Source organism: Amblyomma americanum, chromosome 7 (assembly GCF_052857255.1).
Source record: "Amblyomma americanum isolate KBUSLIRL-KWMA chromosome 7, ASM5285725v1, whole genome shotgun sequence".
Classification (NCBI taxonomy): Eukaryota; Metazoa; Arthropoda; class Arachnida; order Ixodida; family Ixodidae; genus Amblyomma; species Amblyomma americanum.
In genome coordinates, this window is record NC_135503.1 from 144209838 (window position 1) to 144232023 (window position 22186).

A 22186-nucleotide genomic window follows, 5' to 3' on the forward strand; every position below is an offset into this window, starting at 1 on the left:
CCATTATCTCTTAGTACTTACAGTGCTCGCACGCTGAAGAGTCTTCCATTGCAACCAGGAATAAGCGTTTGCGAACGCCACTCCAAACCTCAGATTTGCAGCGCAGCGCTGGAGGTCGGGCGGTACCTTGAGACCCAATAAGGGGCCGTTGTCATGTAGGTGTCGTCGCCTGTTTCCTGTAGTATTCAAAGAAACCAAAGTTGCTTTACAGACAGGGACACAGGAGCCTGGGAGGAGGGTGGGAGGTCAGAGCTATCTTTCATGTCCAGATGTGAATGTTCATTTAGACGAGCTGAGACCCCATCCTCCCCTCGTTCTTTAAAACACTTGTGAGGGGGGGGTCTGTCACCGGCATTGCTGGTTGCAGGCAAGCACAAGAAGCTATCTTTGTGCATCGGCTCTCCTCAGTGGAATGCGGAAATGCCGTGGGCCGATCGAAACGGAAACGAAACTGCAAAGTACGAACCCGAAAATTCCTCTGAGTGAGAGTAAATTTACCGTGTGTGTGTGCACGTGAGAATGAAAGGGCCACTAATACACTAAGTGCGAGTGATGTAGCACCTATGCGTATTTCATGTTCCAGAACAGCATTCTTCGGCGCCCGTGATCAAACCAACGTGCGCTGTGTCCTCGAAATAAACCAGCAAAATCAGTTATGCTATCCCTTTTAGAGCTGTCGGACTGACCAAGGGCACTGACAACTTTTGCTAGAGGAGCCATGGAGTAACTTGTGCAGTGCTTCACTACTGGGCAGGGCACTTGTGCAAAAGAAAGCGCTGATTTGCTTCGATGCTTGCCACTTTCCCCCACACTTTTTCATGATCGAAACCATTTTAGTATTTCAACGCAAAATATGGCGAATTGCCCGCCACGCGTTGAACAAGCCAACATATGCTGGTATACTAATATTGAGAAACGAAGTTGGTGCGCATTGTTCTGGGCCTGGCGGTGTGACACAAGCACAACTTCGATTTGATGAAGATGAAGCAGTCTAAGATATCAGTGGTGGTCATTCAAGCAGACAGCAAACACTTCATCGATGACTCTTGTGTCGGATTTATTCGCTACTCATGAAAATTGTGAAGTTTGACCATCAGGTTCCAGGTCTCACAAAAGGCCCCATTAAGGTCCGTCTGTCTGGCATATTCCAAGTTCCTCAATAATGGGCCCACTTTTGCCCGCATTTGTTTATGGTGTTCTCATCATATAAGCATCTCTTTTCTGATGCCTTCTTAGTTCATTAATTTTCCACTGTAAGCTGCAGAAAATGTCCTTTGTCCTTTCAGTGAGTGCTCTGGTGGCTAGACCAAAAGTATGCTAAAACATCAGAGATCAGTACAGTGTTTTTGTGCGGTGTAGTGTGCGTATCCTCCGAAGGCAATGAGCGTAATCTGCGTCACCAATTTCTGTAAAGCGCTTAGGATTTAATAATTAGGAACCAAAAGAGCATTGAAGTATCTTTTCCTGCGTTTAGAATTTCTGTCTCTGTGCTTGTAAAGGTCCGCTATTAACAAAATTATGAAATCTTTGAAGGACATGGGGGAATCAGAGCACCTCTATTCGCTCAAATGTGCGCCTACGTGTATTGGTTACTCGTCACTGTTACCAATGCTTAAATGTGCTTTGCTGCATTACCAATGCACGTGAACACACTTGTAATTTTTAGCCCCCCATCTTAAAACATGATCGCACTGACTCGCACCTTCTTGATAACTAGACGACGACCAGAGAGCTTGCTATACAGTGACTGAGAAAGAGCTCCTTACGCCACTAAAAATTCATTAATGACGGCCTCGCATTTAATGACAAATTTTCCATTCATGGTTTTCTGGAGGATACACTGCCATCAGATGTTGAAGAATAACGTGGCTGTTTACTGAACACCGATGAGCCTTACTTCTTTCTTTCTTTCTTTCTTTCTTTCTTTCTTCTTTCTTTCTTTCTTTCTTTCTTTCTTTCTTTCTTTCTTTCATTCTTTCTTTCCTTCTTTCTTTCTTCCTTTCTTTCTCTCTTTCTTTCTTTCTTTCTTTTTCGTTCTTTCTTCCATTTTTCTTTCTTCCTTACTTTTTTTCTATTTACTTTCTTACTTCCTTTCCCTCTTCCTTTCTTTCCCTTACAAATAACGGAGGAAGACAAGATAACAGCTGCTAGTACACAGCCTGGGAGGCCCTGGACGCACTTTGCATGCAGCAGCTCGGACAAACATGGCACACAAAGTATACAACGACACTTTCACGAACAAGTTCCAAGTCCAAATAATAATAAGTTGAATATGCAAACAATAAACATGAAAGAATGAACGGCGTCCAGCTATGCTCATTAACGAAGAGCGAATACGCTTAATCTCTGGGCAGTTAAGAAACGACCCCCCCCCCCCCTCCCCCCCCCCCCCCCCCCCCCCCCAGTAAGGCCATCGTGTGCAGCTATTTCTTCTATCGAGCCTTGAAACTCTGAGGCTCTGCCGCCATAAGCCTCAGCGTGAGCGCGCGCATCCGTCGAGCTTCGTAAGCCACGCTGCGACTCCCGAGCCCAGCGGAAGCGGTTCGGATGTCCGTGGCGGCCGGAAGCGCGCGGCCGTGCTGCTCACACTGCGCCAAGAACCTGAGCAGGTCGTAGAGGACGGCGTCTCTCACGAGCACCACCTGCTTGGCGAGGTTCTCGAGGAGAGCCAGCAGGCATCGCTTGGCGTAGAACCAAGTGTCCGCGCCGAGCTTGCTAGCGTGCGGCTCGAAGCTCTTGATGACTCGCGACACGCCGAAGTCGTAGTTGCCCTTGGCGCAGTAGAGTGTGCCGATGACGAGGTTCACGATGCATAGGTGGAACATCTTCTGGCCCGGCTGGTCGTAGGCGAGCTGCTCCTCTCGCTGTTCGACGCGGCGCATGAGCTGCTCGGCCTGCTCGTTCTGGCCTGTCATGATGTAGGCCACGCACAGGTTGGCCAGGAGGGCGGGGCTGAGCTTGAGCAGGTCGCTGTCCTGCTCCCGCTCGACCAGCGGCTCGTAGAAGGCCACCGCCTCGTGGAACTTCCCTTCCTGGACGAAGAGGACGTGGCCGACGTTGAGCCGCCAGCAGTCCTCCTCGCTGCACAGTTCCACCGAACGCCGGAAGAGGCGCTCCACCAGCGGGTAGTCCCGGGCTTCCCACGGGATGCGGGCCTGCGTGTGTACAGTGTGTGTGTCAACGGTCAGTGGGAAAAGAGCGTGGGCGCTTATGTCACAAATGTCTTACCGTGCCATATATGCACGTGCATAACTATTACATAACTAACAACGCCAATTGCAATCTTAAATATTTTCGCCGAAAAATTGTTTCTGTTCATACATCAGTAAAGGTAATTGTAAAAAGAGCTCCGCACCAGAATATGCCTGCATACTTTGCGATCCTTTCTTGTTACTGTGTTCGAATCGTTTCAGAGGAGTGTAGCTCGTTGCATTTTATATGACTGTTTCAGCTACGCGAGAATTTATTACACTCAAGAAGAGAATTAAAAACATGCCGGACGCTTCTGATGGAAGTGCTTCTCGACTATTTTATAAGTATATTAATATAATTCGGCGTTAAAGGCGAATTTTCTTTCTAGAATCTCGTGCACTGCATTCCGTTTTGACCGTACGTTAAACTCAGAATCCCGTTTTGAAGAACTGCCGAATTATTCCCTACCGTCTTGGCATCACGGTCACCAAATATCAAGTCCAGCTGAAAACGAACACTGTAAAAATTGAATGAAATTTAAAAATTGAAACTGTAACACTTCGCTTATCTCGTGTGGCAGATAAGACGCCTTTCCAACATCAACATCCTAGCAATTCCTTGTCGTGAATGCACATGAAGTTTGCTCCACGAGATCCAGACAGTCTTTACGTGTTTATACAAATGACATACACTGTGCCCAGATCGAACCACAAAATCTTCTGTTCCATGGCCTACAACAGTCTTCGCAGTTCTGCAGTGGGTCTCTGCGTGTAGCCTCGCTCCGCAATGTTTTTGAATTTCCTGCCTCGTCACAACTTTTTTCTCTTTTAAAATCACAGTTGCTGCTGTTTCACTGAGCCCTGTTTAATGGACTTACGGTTTGGTTCGATTCGTAGCGCATGAACATGAGGTTTCGAATGTGCTCGCAGGCCAGACGAGAGAGCTCGCTCCATTGTGAGAATGTGCTGTGCTAATAGATGTTCTTGTCAGCCGGACAGAGCGCGACGCCGAGCTTCGCAGGACCTTTTTACAATTCGTGCCTTTCATTTTCTCTCATTTTCTTTAAGGTTCTGCTGTGGGAACCTTTGGGAACACCAAAAGACTTCATCGCGCCGGCGCTTCTTGCGTCTCGCTACAGCTTTCATGTCTTCTGCGTGCTAGTCAGGATTCATTGTTTTGCTTTTGCACGTTCAGATCATCCTAAAGAGCGACAAAACACAGAGAGAACTTTAAAGGAAGCAATAAAAACAGTCACATTTACTTTGATGCTTCCATATCATCACACTATCGCGTTTAGTTTCCATTGAAGCTTTATCTAAAATAAATCTTTCCTGAAGGAAACCTGAGATAATTGCGATGGTCATATTGTAGTGTAGCAGATCTGTAGAGGCGGTCTTTTTAAGTTTTCGAGTGAAATTTGAAAGCTTTGTACGAACCCTATGATTTACAAATAATTTTTAAAAAGCAATAGCTCGCAACCGATTAGGGTGATCCCTCACAGAGTATTCTTAGCCGCCCCTTACACCGATACATCACCGGACAGTCTGAGGCGCATTCTCAATTACTGTGAACAGGTGGCGTGGGCGGGATGGGGCAAAATGGGGCTTGTAGGTGTGCACTAGCGACCTGTTTTCTTTATTGTTCTTCTGGCCCGTTGGCGTGTATCAGTTGGGGGGGGGGGGGGGGGGAAGAACAAGTATAATTTTTAATCGCCGATTTACTCGGTGTTAATGAGGCTGGCTTTAAAATTTTGGTGGTGCTGTGACGATTGATCGAATATACCAATTGTTCGCGCGCTTTTCCTAACCTCCGTTTATACCATTTCATGGGCCCTTTAAGAACGCGGGGCGCGTAAATTATTCAGCTTTGCATGAGAATAGACTAATAATCATTTGTATTAACTTTGACTTTGCGTTAATCAAGGATGCCAGGTTGACCAGCTGCACAGTTTTGGAAAATGTGACGTGCAGAATTTCATGCCTTTTCGACCGCTTTCTCGTTCACCATGGCTAATTTCGCTATTTTGTTCTTTGCTGCGATGGGCAATGTGGTCAACGTTAAACACCATTGCAGTCGATATGCGTCGGGTTACACCAGCAAGATATCAGGATAATAGGATCTTACAGTTAAATGTTAGGAGGCGCTAAGTAACAGACTGTCGCATTGCGCCCAGTGTTGCGTTTTGCCCCACTTTGTCTTACAGATATTGATGTGGCGGTTTCTCGCCTAGGGAACGTATGGGACGTTTCTTCTTTTCTTAATTCAAGACTTCGCTCATTCTTATGTTAAGTAGATAAGGACTAGATTAACAGGGCGGTCACTGTTTTCTTCGTTGTCAGAGCCTGACAAGAACAGCCTGATAGCTTCACTTCAGGAGCTCACCTTCGAGTACATATCGGTGCACCTAAAACGGCACATAAAAAATTCCAGCTTCTTTTCCTCAAGGGACGACGAGCGACAGCGTTAGCTGGTTGGAATGTGATCAGCACAATGAAGGCGCCACGCTACCCACAACCACACAAACGCGAACAGCTGCAGTAGCTGGTTGATCAGATCGCGCTCGATCGTCCGCCAGCGTAGTGTCCTGCCTGTGTATTTCATGCCAGCGCAATTTGTCGTTAGTGAAAGCTGCAGCAGATATTCAATGACTGGGTCAATTCATGGCTGAGAGGAGGTATACTCCGCATAGGGGTCCGGGTGAGCGCTTCAGGCTCGAATCCGGTTTCTCAAGTTGGCTTTCGTCGGAGGGTGGAGACTGGGTGAGTTGCTGTGCATTCGAGTCAGCGCCTTTGTACATGCCTATATAGTTGGGCAAACGAAGACGAAGACACGGCTCGGGAGCAATTTTTTAAAGCGAAATTTATTGAATGGAAAAAGGTTAGCTGATTTGATGAAGTTCAGTAGAGAACGATGGTACGGTCCCTGCGTCCAGGCAATGTATGAAGCAGGGTTGCGTGGTGAAAGACCTGCTACCATCAGGTGCCGGATCCTTGCAGGCTTGAGAGCTGGGCAGTCCCACAGTAAGTGATGTATGTCGGCCTGAATTTCCTCGTGTTTACATATCGTACACCCTGGCCGAGGAAACAAATCTCGGTACTGAGGCCACTTCCGATGATGGCCGGTGTGAGGGCAACCCCGACCCGGATCCTCCTAACCGCAACCTCCTCTGCACAGGTAAGACCGCGGGGGAGGGTTACCGCACACGGAGGGATGAGAGCACGTGTGCGGCGCAGGAAGAGTTCCTTTCTTGATGAAAGGAGGGTTAAATCGTCCAAATGAAGGAGCCGAGGTGGTGATGAATTCGCATTCGCAAGGCGTGTCGCCAAATCTGCCTGGCTTTGATAGGTCAGCAGATCCCGTGAGACCCACTCAATACGCACTGGCTGCGGGATGCGTGCCGCGAGCCGGTGGATGTCCTGAAATATCGTTGGACAGCGGCTAACACTTCGTAGCAACCGGACAACTTGAAAGGCGTCCGTGCGGATGACAACGCGGGCCGCAGGGAGCATACTTTTGTCGGCCACGGATCAGAGTGCTTCTTGAACTGCAACGAGCTCAGCACAAAAGGACGAGGCGGGTTCCGTAAACTGAAACCAAGAGGTTTGAATCGGGGCAGGTCTGCACAGGCAGTAGATAGCTGTTTTTGCTTTGCAGTCTTGTATGCTTGCGTCTACGTAGACAACAATGGATCCTTCAGGCAGACAAGCATCTTGTTCCTCACATTTCTGGCGAAGCAACGATGCCGAATTAGCAGATGTTGGCCGGCGATTATCTTTTGGCTTGTTGTCGGTGAGCTGTACAATTTTCCATGGGGGAAGAACTGGCGTTGGCGGCGGAAGAATGGAGTGTGATGTTGAGCAAGTCATCAGTGCATACGTGGAGTGCGATAGACTGGCCTTAAGGCTGCGTGCTTCACGGCGCTGCTGCACCAGCTGATCAATGTTATTGAGTTGCGCATTCTCTTGTAAAGCTATGACCGATGTGATGCGTGGAAGGCACGTAATTGTCCGTATAGCCTCTCGGTTCACGGCTTCAAGGCGATCCCATTGGGTTCTTGTAAGATGTTGAAACTGGGCTTGATAAACAATACGTGGCTGCAGAACTGCCCTCACCAGTTGCCGTGCAACGAACGAGCCTGCGCCATCAGTTTTAGGAGCAATTCTTCTAATCAAGCCCAAATTCTGAATAGCTTGCCTTTTTGCCTGAGAAAGCCATGCAGTCGCTGATCCTGATTGGTGAATCATTAAGCCAAGGATTTTTACTCTCGGACTTTCCTGTAATGGGGTGCCTGATAGACAAACACGGATTGGACTTGCAGCAAGTTTACGGCGTTACCAGCGGTTGGCGACTGACGTGTATGTTTTTTTTATGCACGGATAGCTGAAGTCAAATCAAATCAAATCCAATCCTTTAATTCAGCATTTTTCTATAATAAGCCAGGAAAAAACACTGGGACAGGAACAAGAAGCTACTATCCTAGTAGCTTGACGAGGTTCCTGCCCCGATGGATCATGCGTATTTAGAGGAAACATCCAAGGCAGATTGGAGGGCAGCCTCCTGAGTACGGAGATCTTTGTGAGTACTCCACACCGTGATGTCGTCAGCGTACTGAAGAAATTTTATGTCACGGATGTCATGTAAGCGCCAAGCCAGCGGGATGAAAGCAATTTTAAATAACGTCGGCGACAATACTGATCCCTGAGGCACGCCGCAGAGAGGAACAAATGATCCGGCCGCTTCACTGCTGAGGCGTATTGCAAATTTTCTGCCTCCCACAAATGATTGGACAAAACTACGCACTCTCAGAGGGAGATGAAGCATGTCAATATACACCGCCGCCTTTCCCGCGGGAGCAGCAGTTTGTACACGACGGAGACATGTAGGCACTGAAGCCTGGAATCGATGGCAAGGCGTTTGTTGCCTGCAGCAACATGGCCCATACCTGGAGCTTGTGAATTTGTAGTCAGGTCTTGAGCTCTCCCATCTTCGTGGAAATGCCTCTGCAGTTCCACTGCAGCACACCAGCACGACTGGAGCTTGCCATTTCTAGTTACTAGCCCAAGCGCTGTAGAATCACGGACGTCAGGTTGGACAACTGGTTGACCATAAACCGGAGCAAAGAAGTCGCAGAGTTGTCCAGTGGCATTTCGGTAATCTGGGAAGAGGCGGCAGGAAATGACACTGGTGGGCGGCAGGAAGGCGATGTTGCTGCGCCATTGACAGATTGGCGGATGATTCCGCTGCCCGTCTACATCGAGCGAGCAGTTCACGGTGTTGCCGCAGCTTGGTGACCTCCGGTAAAAGACGTGCGATTTGTTCGTCAACTGCGGCCATATCGTCCTGCGGTAGTTAAGGCACACTGCGCTGCTTTGTTGGCTGTTTTCGGGGCGTTCTTTTCTCACAGTACCGTTAGAAGTCTGCTGAGCTGAAGGATCATGCGAGGTGTGCTCAGGGAGCTCCGGCCACTCGTCGTCATCCGATTGGAGAGCTGCGAACCGATTGGATGTCTGCAATGAAGTTATACTGTCATGTATTGGCCAATGCTTAGTCATTCAACGACGAGCCTTTTGTGTTGCCTTTTGTTTTGTCGGACAGCTTGGAGATGTTATCTCGTGGTCGTCGTATTTACAAAGGTCGCATCGATAAGCCATTTTCCCTTCCGATGTACTTTCACCGGCAGCAGTGAAGTGGCAGGATTTGCGCATATGCCCAGTACGGAAGCAGTTATAGCAGTATACCGCACTCAGTTTATATGGCCGAGGCAGTAAAATACAGCCATAATAGTACAGACGGGCTGGTAGTGTCAGAGGGTCTTGCAAGGTGACTATGCAAGAGCGGCCCTTTCCCAAGCGTCGGGCCTGGATGACATGGTGCGTGAGGCAGTACAGCTCACGCTGGAGTGAAGTTTGATTCTCAGTGATTTCGACGTTGTAGACGACGCAGCGCTGAAAGTCGGAGCCTTCAACTAAATACGCTTGTACTGGCAATGAGATTTCGCTTGTTAGTGAAATACTGGTGAGCGTTTGCAGCCGTTCTACGGCGGTCAGAGTCGGAAGCCACACTGCAATGGTGTTAGACTTTGTCCTGGCTGTGAAGCGCCGAAAACCTTTGGTTTCGAGGCACGCGTCCAAGTTATCTTGTAAAATCTGGTTTGGTATATCCGTGATGCTTTTATTGGCCAGTGATTTAATGGTCACTTTGTAAGAAGGCGATCCGGGCGTAGGCTCCACCGAGTTCTCGATCGTAAGACAAGTGCGCTTACCTTGGGAGCCATCACTTGCCGAAGGTGGAGTCGGTTGGGTGTCGTTTGAGGGACGCTTGTGAGTTTCACGAGGGCACTTTTGCACGGGTAGAGGTGCCGATAAGTTGATTGGAATGCCCGGTTAATCATGCCGTGCGGTTTGAGGCCCATCCGGTGGTGTAGAGTTGATGGCCGTTGGCCCTGGGGGCAGATCACTTACGAGCAGTACGGCATTTCTGGAAGGCAGGAGGGGTGCATTTGCCGATGAACCGGGAGCACAAAGCTTGACCTGGCGCCGCGGATCAGGTGTCGACTGCGTGGCAGATGCTTCCACGAGAGACGCCAGCTGAGCTACCTCCGCCAGCGTGGCAGCGGAGGCACTAAGCCTAGCGTCAGTGCCCAGCTCAGCTGCACTCATGCACGGTTCCCAGGAGGCCTCAGACGGTGGGAGGACGCCCGGAGCTTCTTCAGATAGCGAGGATGCAGTTCTCTTCAACTAGGGCACGTATTTACGTGGATGGCGAGGTTTTTCTGAAGAGCGATGTTGTTGTTGTTGTTGTTAGCCTATCAAAAGATGGCACATACCCACACTGGGGGATCGGCCAAGAATCGGGTGGCTGATAATAAAAAGGAAAAGCACGTTGAGCGCAGCACCGGTGAATTCTTCCTCATGAACAAAAAAGGGATGAGAGTTTTGATTTCAAAATAGTAAGAATAATAATAAAGCGAGGGATTAAATAATAATGATTAAGTCAAAGTGTAATAATTGATAGAAAAGAAAATTTTGGAACACTTAGCAAGGCAGTCGGTGAGATTCTATCAGGAAATTTAGAACAGCGGTACAAACAGATCTGTGGCTGAACCCAAATGTGGTGGCGCCAAATGATAGCAAGAGCGGGCTGCTCAAAGTAAGGCCAAGGTGCTGCAAGGGCTCCTCCAGCAACCTTTTTCTCAGAGAGTTGAATCGGCGACAATACAGCCAAAAATTTTCTATAGATTCAGGCTCACGGCAAAATGCACAAAGGGGAGAGAGCGCCAAACCCGACTTGTGTGAATAGAAATTAAGAGGGGGGATGCGGCAACGCAGCCTCGTCATTGATACTTGAAGCTGCCGAGAGCAACAAATTTTCCTGTTCCAATAATATTTAAGGTTCTCATAATCCGCCGATGTTAAAAGTGTTGTGTCTTGCGTGCTTAAAAACGCATGTGCAGCCACTTTAACAGGGACACACTTCTTTCATCAGTTTCTTTCATCGTATTTGAGGCAACAACGACAACACAAATTTCTACTCCAATGCGCAGGCTGTTACAGTAACCATTGGCCGCATTTTGTCGTTGTCTGTCTGAATGAAGCCGGTTTTGTGGCAGGCTGCTCACCTGCCGGTGGTGGGCAACCTGCGCAGGTATATATAAATATAAATATACCCATCAACCGGCCCACCTTGTCAGGCGACAGCTTATTTCAACATGAGAGGCTGCTCGGGAAGGTCAACCTGGGTCGCAACTGAACCCAAGTAACCAAAGTCCGACCTATAACAGTTCCTGCCATAGAAAGGCAGTGGCGCATCGCTTGACCGCTGCACCACTGCGCCAACAGTGGCACGAAGACTCACAGGGATCTATGAGTGTAGGGAATGACCAATTCGCATTCATGGACATTAATTAACTGATTAACATTAACGCATAAATGGATATGACATATAGACATTAACTCTGTTTACCAATCAATCTTTATCATGTGTTTTTCAAGTAATATGTCTGTTTCGTACCCTTTTTTTCTCTGTATGGGCCCGGGATGGCCCTGCAGTATATCTAAGCAGTGTTGAAGGCGTTACCGAAAAAAAGTAACTAAATACGTTACTCGTTACGCTAAGAAAAAAGGAGCGCGTTAGCGCCCTACGTTACAAGAAAAGTAACGCCTTACCGTTACATAGAAAAAGTACCGCACGTTACTTCATGGCCAAAATTTTAATTAGTGCGTCTTCTCTTTAAGAACTCACGATAACAATTTCATAAAGCTCATATTTCACATAAAACTTCTAGCCCAAGCAACGATTTTACGCGAAAACTTGATTTAACGAGAACACTTTGCACAAATGTGCAGGAGCTTAGCAATGTTATTGGGGCCTAAAGTGTCCAGTAGAGTTAGATGTGGTAGATTCTAACTCTGTGGCACATGGTGAAGCCATTTTCTGAATGTGACATTAAACAAAATGACACTTAATCATCAATTCTAACTTCACGAAGAAAACATCGCTGTACTGTCAACAAATTTACAGTAATTCTGAAAAATGTGATGTTCCAAAATGCTCGGCATGCTTCCACTCTGTAGAGAGTTGTGTGTGTGTGTGAGTGGCTCGGGAAGAGGAGATAGGTGAAGGCAAGTGTGTGAATGCGTGTTCGTGCACGTGTTTCGTGCTTTATCGCTATTCTGTCATTTATTTTAGTTGGGTGCGTCGTCAAGAGCTGGTGATTTCTGGCATGCATGCGAGCCGCAGCAGAGGCCGTCGAGAACACCTGTTTGCTTATTTGCAACATAAATTAAGGTGCTCGGTGCATTTTTTAAAAAAACAGGGCGTGACTAGTAACGTGACAGCGCACGTTACCCAAAAATGTTAACGTAAGTACGTTACCCGTTACAGTTCATAAATGGTAACGGGTAGGTTACCAGGTTACCGAAAAAAGGAACGAGTTACCGGTAACGTCGTTACATGTAACGCATTACCGCCAACACTGTAAGTAAAACCCATCATCGCTATCCGAACAACTGCCATCCGTGAACAGTAGATCTGAACACCTGAACCGAAGGAGCAACGGAACAGTTAGTGCACCTAATTTGAATTTGGCCTAACTGCGAAAATCGATCATCATTTTTGTTTGCTCTGATACATATTTTAACTGAGAGGATTGGGTTATGCGGACAGGACGATGGCTACGACTACGTCGATGAGATATCGGAGTAACTAGGCTACAAACAACTAGTGCTTTAAAAGGGAAAAAAAGGTAATGTTCCGCAGAAATGTTTGAATTATCATGATTCTGAAAACAGCATAAAACAGGACCACTGGTAGATACTGGCGCATCACTGCAATCGCAAATAAGAACGCTACAGGATTGTATGCCGTAATTGCATACCCGCAGCGTTTGAGGTATGTATAACACCCACACAGGCACCACCACGTGCTGACCGAGGCCAACAGCAGATATGTCGTTTCAAACTAAGCCTACCTGTGCCATTAGGGCGGGCAGAAAGCGCTCCCTTAGCACAGCCTTGACCTGTGCCTGCGGCGCCCCCTGCTGTCGCACCTGGCGCAGCCTGTCCGCCTGCCTGGCGGCAAGGGCCTCAAGCTTTGTGTAGGCCTCTTCGGGCGCCGTCTGCTGGGCGAGCAGGGCCTCCAGGAACTCGTACAAAAACGGCGGCAGCAGCCTGCATTATGAAAAACGCGATAACTGGGCGCGGCATGCCTCTTTGTGCAACAGTAGCTGCGGGACGTGTAGGTGCTCACAGAAGTTTTCGGAATACGAAAGTCTTAAGAATTCTCTCGCTACCTGGATGGAAGGTGCACTCTGCAGGCCGCGGAAGAATGTTTACAGCACTGCATTTCGTGGGAGCATGCTTGGACTGCCGTGGAACCAAGAATTGTTTTTCTTTTCCGTGTACCGAAAACTGCTGTGGGCACCTGTAGCTTAGACAGAAAGTAGGCCGGTGTTGTCGTTTCACCTTGTTCAGGCTTTCTGCCTAAAGGCGACCTAGGTCCAATCAGTCTTATGTCCATACGTGCGTCCCAATTATGCGTGCAATTCGGTATAAAATTCCACCGAGATATGCAAGTGACCTTGCTTGTGAATTAATACTCGCTCAGGAAGGTACTGTCAGGCCTTCAATGCGAAGACAGAGTCATCAGGACTGATGTTAAAGTGGCGGTTGTAACAAGCATGAGTTGGGCTTGGGGTATATAAACTGCATCCCTGTAACTGATATTTTACCAAGGACTAGCTAGAATGACCGCACAGGTAGGATTGAACGAAATAGATACGTCAACGCTCCAAGCCAACTCGACTGGCAGCGAGTTCTTGAGCATTGCGGTTGTTTCTGAATTATGTGAGGCTTTGGATTGGATTTTGGATTTTTATGGCGCAAGGGCATCTATGGTCAAAGAGCGCCATGGCACAAGGTGTTTTCGACTTCTCAAGGTGGGCTCAAAGACCAATTTCATAAGCATTTCACCCTAAATAAGCCGCGCAGCAGACCAAGAGAAAGCTTCTACCGATTTTTTGTATCCCTGGTGGGTCCCCGGTGGTACTGGGGATCGAACTCCACACCTCTCGCATGCGAGGCGGATGCTCAACCACTTGGCCACCGTTACGGTAATGCGAGCCCATAATTGTGCCTACACCCCGCAAGACAAACCTGCAGAGGAATTCTGCGCGCTGGGATGCCAGAGCTTGGTAACCTGAAGACCCCACCACATGACACCTACTACATAGAGGCAATCTCCGCCGACTCCAGCGCTATAGCTGCGTCCATGGACTTCCACCATTAGGATGTTCATCATCAGATCGGCGTTACTAAACAGAAGCGATCGCTGAAGCCATGTTTTTCGTCCCCCCCCCCCCCCCCCCCCCCTTTCCGAACTAATGCCATCAAAGTGCGCACGTACAGCCAGGGCGCCCTCCGTCACATTTTTTTTTATTTCGCACACTGGCCATAAAGGCATAATATGGGTCCATGTATACTACAGAAAATCATGCCAGGTATTCTCATGCAGGAATGGGAGAAGGCTCCTGCTCTTATTGTTGTCTGTCAGCCACATAGAGAAGTACTCTTCCTTTGACGCCGTTTATCCCACTTCCTGCAAAATCCGTGTCCTTGAAGCCCTTGTCCCTGAAGAAGTCCACAGCAGGTGGGGAACATGCACCTCTGCAGCCGGTGTGGAACACCTCGGGCAGGTCCTGCGTCTTCTTGTGAGCCCCATCGTCACGTGACCGACGGGGTAAGGGCCACCCCAGATCTTATTCTTTTACTACCAATAAGCTCCCAGACACATCGACGCCCAACTAGGCACTTACCTTCACGAGCATCCACACCTGCACATCCTTCTGAAATTGGTTGCCGGTCACCAAGGAATAAAAGGTAAAGAAGGGGCGCATGCCTTCGCTCGCGACACATCTATGATATGTATTATATATAGTCCGCTACATCTATATTCTGTATTCCGCTAAGTGGAGCAGTTGAGTTCAAGCGCTATACCGCTGACGACTCGGAAAAACGCGTCTGCGCTAGAGAAGAACACACTTGTGTCTTCTACATGCAGAAATAACTTCGTGCTGTTTCTTATGTTTGCAATACAGTTAATGAACAACAAAACTAACAGAGTTCTAGGAATCGATCCTTGTGGCACCCCATCTTTTACAATTTTTGATCTCTGACTTCGTGCTGCTAATACATGTGTACTGGGCTATAAAGTTTCAGTATAGTATCCCTTTCTATAATCTAAAAAAAATTCAAGTGTGAATCTTTTCTTTCATTTTGTTCAAGGATCTGTTCTTTATTTTAAGAAATGCAGTTTCAGAGGACTTTGTTTTTCTAAACCCGAATTCCGTATATACCGTTACAGGTATATTATTTACGCTTTTTAGGCCTTTCCAACTTAGTACAATCACGGCCGCTCAATGGCAACGCACTTGGCGCGGCCCGTCGCGTCGGCCGAGAGAGGCGTGACGCGCCTACAATCACGGCCGCTCAATGGCAACGCACTTGGTGCGGCCCGTCGCGTCGGCCGAGAGAGGCGTGACGCGCCTAGTTCCCATCGCCACCGCAGCAGCGCCACTGCTCCGGGACAGTTGCGGGCGGAGAGCTGTGCTCTCCGCCTGCAGCGGCCGCGCGGTCAGCGCTTGATTTGTTGCGAAAAAAGAGCTGTGTAGCGGTATTTCACAAAATATGAATGGTAATGCCAACTGGCGATTTGCTACTGATAGCAGTACGTCAGCATCGCTGCGCTTGTCAGCGACAGTTTGCCTCGGAAGGCACCTATGTTGGGTGCGCTTCTTCGAGCATTCGCCTGTTCAGTAACTCGCGTTCGACACACAGGAAGCCGATTATTCGCTATATTAACTTGTTGCATATATTAGCTGGTTAGCATAAAAATGCTTGTTTTAAGAAGTCCGAACTCTGATCAGTCTGGTTCACAATTAGAGCCGATGATTGACGCTGTTTTACATTTCTGGACACGCAGATTTCTACAGCATTACAGTTCAGCCGGTTCACGGGTATACGCGGGAAATATTTTGCAAATGGGCACTACTAGCCTACATCAATTGTCGAAAAGAAAACACGACAACCAGAAGTCAGTAAGTTGAGTCCAGTTCTTTTCATTTCAAAGTTCATGTACACAGAATCTGAAAGCTTTACAAGCGCAGAACTTTCCTCGAGAGAGGTTCATGTGTAAGCAAAGTTTTTTCCACTGTCGAATTCAGGTTGCTAGCCCAGTTCGTCAACAATGGTCTTATCAGCTTGCTCAAAAATACTTTGCAGAGGTCCTCAGCGTGGTTGCGATCCTCTTTTTCACAAGTCAACGCCGGACATTGTGTGAAATGAGGAAGTATTGCGGACGTCAAGGTGTTGCATAGCCTGCTGGTTCGTCTCACGTCCGAGCACTTCATGACCTTGGTGACAAAGGTGCATACAAGCTTACACAGGCCAACTGCTTCCATTGTTGGGTACCTTAGCCGTCCATCGTCAACGTTGCGTATCAATCCATAAATTGCTCCAGCTGGCCTCGCTGCTTGAAGAAGGAGTTTGCAGGAATCACAAGCCACCTGAAAACGAGCATAACAATGAAAAACGGCACTAAAAGAGTTCAGGCATATTTCAATTTATATATGTATGTGAATTAGTCATCTAAACAAAGGGCAAATAAATGCAAGCCTAATCCAATTTTTTAAACTTGTAAACCAACTGTGCCTTTTCCTCACATGCACGTGCAACGTAACCGGCCAGGTATACAATTGGTGCCAACTCTATGTCAGCTACCGGCTTACTCCACATAGTGATGAATTCAAGCTCACTCGAGAGCTCCTTGGCTGCAGATGAGATGGCAGCTGACAAGGCATAAGTTTTACCATCCTGAATGGGAAGTTTAACAGCTGCTTTCGCCTCGGAGTTCATGGGAGCATTTGCTGTCTTTGCTGCTTGCAGGATTCCAACCTGCATAAAGAATGGCAAAATATGTAACTACTCACCTGCCTAATTGTTTTTTTTTACAGATGGTACCTTCAGCAGTTTTTCTGATGTGAACACTGCCGCCCATGCGTCGACCCTGTCGTTTCCACCATTGAATTGTCTCAGGCTGCTGAAGAGCAATTCAACACGATCGCTGTTAAGAGCTTGTGTCAGGACATAGCGGAAGCTGAAATGCAAGAGATTCAGTTAAATGAAATGCAATAGTATGGGCGTGAAAGGCTCCACTGAGAAGACACTTACTTGACGTGATCCAGGAGGTACTCAATTAGTGCCACTGTTGATCTTGTTGTCAAGAGCGTAGCTTCGTATGTCTCCTTGGTGAGTTTTCGTTTGGACCTGCCGCCTTGTATCTGAATGTCCTCAACTAGCACACGAAGTCCAACTCTAACCAAGACAGTCTTTCGTCGTCAGATACAGTGAATGATTCTTGCTGCTGTTTCCATGGCTTCACTGAAGCGATGTTGTGTAGAGCGTACCACTTTGCTATCATCCTCATAAAGGTGATTGTTTCAGAGCAGTCTTGGAATTAAGACGCATCCGGGTGGCACTGAGTTTTCTTGAAGGTACTGGAGAGTGGCAATAACAGGCGGAGAAAATATTTGCACGGCCCTGCGCACTTTCATTTTTTCGAGGTTGTTTGGTTCAACATGAGCCCGTGTAAGGAACCTTACGGGCTTAACGAGGAGTTGAGTTTGAATTTCAAAAAGTTTCCTTAGGCAGAATCCACCTCGAATGGCTTTCCCTTCATCTACCATTTCCCTATCTAGGAAGTTGTTGCGCAGATTCTTGATTAAATGGTTTGGATCAAAGGACAAGAAGAGTGGATCACCTTCTTTAAAAGGGTGAGGTACAGCGTGGGCAAGTGCACCATCCTCTGAAAGGCGTTTGAATAGGGCAACATTAGTTTGATGGTTGTCCGTCACGATTCTAGCCACACGATAACCAAGTTCTTCCACTGTTTTCATTATTTCCATAGTCATAGAATGAAGCTTGTCATTTTTCAGGAAGCGGGTGAAAAAATAGCTGACTGGTATAACGTAAGGTGTCGACAACCCTCTGAAAACAAAGCACAGCAGGCGATTTGCCACCTGAGGGACTGTTGTAGCATGCTGTGTAGAGCCGACGTCTATGAGGCCAAAAACGTTGTCAACATCCCGGTCATAGATTACTTTTTGTGCAATCGCCATTTCATCGATGATGAATGAACAGAAAGCCTCTTGCGGCACACTCAGGCTTTCGTACTCAACACGAAGACGTTCTCTGATGAGGGATGTGACTCCAACTTCTCCTGTTGAATGACCCACATATTTCTGTCGTGTGGTACGACACGGTAGCTTGAAAAGGCTTCTCGAGCGAACATGCTCATAGCCCTTGCTTGAGCACGCTTTCCATAACACACACTCTCTCAAGACAGGTTCATTGTACACTGATGTTTGCTTGCAGCAATTAGACACCTGATTTTTGATGAAGAGAGCTGTTTTGTCCTCGGCTTCGGATGATTTGATTACCTTCTTGAAATCTTGAATCTCCTTGTTTACTTCGTACCATTGCAAACGTTCTTTTAATTTGTCGTGCTCGGTTTGCAGCTTTTGTAGTACTTTACACTGACGAGCTATTTTCATTTTCAGCCTGCGCTCAATCTTCTTTGCATCATCTATCACTCTCGCAATATCGAATGTTGTCTGACAAGCTTCATCAACCTGCGCAGAATTATCGCAGCCGGCTTTTAATGTGAGCTGATATACATTCTTGACTAACAAGGCACTTTCACTAGAAACTCCTGTGCATGCCTCTGCAAAAAGTTCATTTCCACTCACATTTGGGCTCTGTTTTTTTTAGCCGTGCAGTCAGCAGAGCAGTCAATTCGTGGCCTCTTCTTTCTTCTTTGTTCACTTTCTTTTGCATGTAATTTGGGTAGTTCGGAAACACAGTCGGAACCGCTGTCGGAAGTAGAATCTTCAGTTTCGTTTCTTTCTTGTAGTCCGTAAAGTGCAGTGAGCATAGCAGCGATTTATCACTCGGCTCCCACTTGGTGCCTCTTCCACCCGGGCCCTCCCGGGAAATGTTCTTCAACCATGCTGCCCGCCGCTGAGGATCGCACGGAAATTCATGATATCGGATCGTCGGATCTTTCCTTGCGTTGGTGCTGCACAGCGGCACACAGCAGTTGCGCGGCATGGCACTGCATGTGCTAAAACATCTTTTTACACCGTACACGATCACACACGTGCGCACGTACAATGCAGCAGTCGTGAATCGAAAAGAAACACGCTGCGACACGTGAGACCCACTGGTTCTGCGGCGCTCGGGCGCTCTCCCACTCTCTTTATCAAAATTTTCATGGTCTCTATCCCCCTCCCTGTAAAGGCCTCACCAGGGTGGAGGAGCGCTGGCTTCTCCGCCTCTATACCAATACTGTACTGTGCCCGGCAGTACTTAAGCACTTCAATTCTTCTTTCTCGGGCGCGTGCCCACACTGTGAGGAGGAGTTTTCGGACACCTACCACATGGTGTGGGCATGTCCTTCCAATCCTGCCTACCCACCCCACCTCCACCCCACTCGAGAGGCCTGGGAAGCTGCCCTGCGCGGCTGCTCCGAACTCCATGCCCAACAGGCATTGGTAGCTAGAGCCCGAGCCGCTGCGGAAGCTACAGGGATCCCGGACTAGGGCTCCCTCCTAGTGTTTGTAAGGGACGGGCCCTTCCGGCTCGCCCCATCGACCTCTCACTGTAAATAGAAATAAAAGTTTTCCTCCTCCTCCTCCTCCTCCTCCTCCTCCTCCTCCTCCTCCCCACTGCAAAGTGCCCCTGAGCAGTGGCGCCCCGACGGCGGAAACTGTAAACTCTCGCGTCACGTTCTCGCCCAGCAGAATCGGCGCGACGCGACGGGCCGCACCAAATGCGTTGCCATTGAGCGGCCGTGGTACAATAGACCGCGAAATTTTTTTCATTCAAGTAATGCAGTAAAAGCTAGTCCTTCGCCCTTAAGAAGAACTACTGCGTGCGGAAGTACTATACTGCGAAGTGATGGTACTCAGTGTGTCAGTTGGCACAGATGCGTTCATCCGTGGAAAGAGGGACGCTGAATTGAAGTCTGTTCCACCTGCTTTGCTCCTGTTCGCCTAAGCACTAGCTTGTTCTGACAAGTTAAGCTAATGGTGCGATTTAGAAAACTTAGTTGTCGGTAAAAAACAATCTTTTGCTTTAAATAACCGGTGATCTATAGTGACACAATTGATGAAATTGCGTGGCTGTGCACGTGACAACGTCGTGGTACGCACGGGTAATAACATAACACTTTTCCCTAACCGGTAGGTGAGCGCTGCGTGTTCGGCGAGCAGGTCGGCTGCCAAGGAGTGCTGCTCCAGTCGGCAGCACAGCAGCAGCAGGTTGCCGAACGCCTCCGGAGGCTCCTGCCAAGAGCACAAAGCATGCAGGTACATACGGACTTAGGCCAGGTACATAGCAGCGCGCAGCACTAAGTGTTTCTCGCCCTATGTTAACTCAAGCAAGCTGAGCAATGTGTGTTCCCCTTCCTCAATGCAGTTATGAATTTAGCCCAAAGAAAGAAACTCGAAAAAAAAAAACTTTTTGTTCCCATCGAGGACCTCAAGGAAGTCCTGAAAAAAAAAGAATTAAATAAAAACATAACACGAATGCAAGAAAAAATATTCGTGGACATTTTGTCCACCGTACAGGAGGAGAAAGGGTAACAAAGCACTGCTGAAAACATAGCCTTCTTGCTATTCGTAAAGGGACACCGGGAACAAATTGAAGTTGTCCTGTATCAATACATTACCGCATTCTAACGAGAAAGGCGAAACTGAATTCCATTGAAAAGAGCCTCCTTTATGACCTAAAGGGAAGGGTAAAAAATCTAAAAAAGATTTCGTTACCACCGGCTGTTTTCGCTATGGCAAACTGTCATTCGAAAGACAGACTTTGCGCACGGAACCCCGACGCTTGTCTATGACGCCTATGCCTTCGAAATAGTATGAAGTGGTTTTCAAATCTGACGTCCTAACTTTTAACCAAGTGGTATGGAAATTTTTTAATAAATTTTTCCGTGAGCAAATGCGTCTTTTGCTAGCTGACGAATTTCAACATAGCCATAAAGAGGCACGGAATCAATTTTTACTAACAAACAAGTTATGTAGAGTTGAGCTCAATTTTCCTTTAGAAATCGAGGAAGACGCCGCAGCTAGCCGTGGTGCTGCCAGTGCGCCAACAGTAGTCGACCGTAGTCAACCGCCAGTCCTTTTCCTCCCTGTCCGCAGGAGACAAACTTGAGCAGTGTAGTGTACCTGAAACAGGAACTGCAGCTTGGCGAGCGCTGCCGCGGGTTGCTGGTCGGCTTCGAGCAGCGCCTGGTTGTGCAGCGTGACGGCATCCAGCTCGTGCTCGGCGCGCGGCGGCATGTCGGTCAGGGCCTCGCGCGCGGCCGCCGGGTTGGCCAGCCGCAGCTCGATGGCCGCCTTCAGGTTGAACGCCTCCACCAGCGCCGACGCGTGCAGCGACGCCGTGTTGCCCACGCTGCGAACCTGCAGGCGGACACCCGCATGAGGGATGGTTTGCGACGTACCGCGGCATTGCAGAGAGCGACGGATTTAAGAACTGCGCGTTCTCCGAAGGCCGAGAAGACCTTGGATCAGAGATCGCGCCGAAGAAAAAAATTGCTGCTTGTCTCGTCGTCGGCAGTAGCTGCAAGCATGTAATCGTGAAATGGATTGGATTCAAGGAGAAGAATGAAATTCAAGCGCATTCATGACAACTCGTAGATGGCGCTTGTCACACTATGTGGACTAGAACCACTATGGACGGGTCTCACACTGCACTTTGAGGTGGTACATGTGTGTGCGTACGCGCTTGCTTGCTCGCTCACTCACTCACGCATGCACACAGATTTGTTGGAGCGAAGACTCAGTAAAGAGTCGAACCTACTTATAACGAACCTGGCGGTTGCGAGCTCCTTGTATCCAAGTTTGTAGTACGTGGACTTCTCACTTTGCAGGAAAAAACAGGGAGCTAATGAAAAGTGGAGTTCATTTCTATAAAAAGTCCGTTGCCCTCCTGTTTCTTCAAAGCAGACCCCATCGCGGTGATTTCTATGCTCTCCAGCGCGGTCATGTGCCCCTCGCCGAGACTCTTGCTGCCGACGAGCTGCTTTGCTGCATACGGTGCCGCAGCAGAGGGATAAAATTACTGGGGTGTTTCTTTGCCATTATGCGAAGACAGTGAGTTAGCATCAGGTCTTCTCCGTACATGAAGAGCTAAGGTTGTTGGCTTAGTGCATTAATCGACGAAAACCTAATGACGTTGACTGATTTGCCCTTCCCTTTCTACGGTAGCCCCCCGCCGAGTTGTTCCATTGGCGGCCACCTTCCGGCCTCTCCCTCCTCTGCTCTTCATGTTGAGAGGGGGTTTCCCTCTCTCTACTTTGCAACCTGCCAACTATAGCAGGTGGATCTCTGAGGCTCCAGAAAACAGCGGATGCCGCACAGCTTCTCCCG

At 48.3% G+C, this 22186-nt stretch overlaps 1 protein-coding gene across 1 annotated transcript in view; it reads right to left on the reverse strand.

Annotated features, from left to right (window-relative positions):
• Window positions 1-2414: 2414 nt before the first annotated feature.
• Window positions 2415-22186, reverse strand: part of Ttc30 (tetratricopeptide repeat domain 30) — a 69867-nt gene continuing 50095 nt past the window's right edge. Inside the window, exons 6-9 of the mRNA XM_077630219.1 lie at window positions 20981-21217; window positions 19986-20089; window positions 12662-12860; window positions 2415-3155 (exon numbers count right to left, since the gene is read on the reverse strand). Of these exons, the coding sequence (XP_077486345.1) occupies window positions 2433-3155; window positions 12662-12860; window positions 19986-20089; window positions 20981-21217 (1263 nt within the window). The 3' untranslated portion in view covers window positions 2415-2432. The remainder of the gene's footprint in view (window positions 3156-12661; window positions 12861-19985; window positions 20090-20980; window positions 21218-22186) is intronic.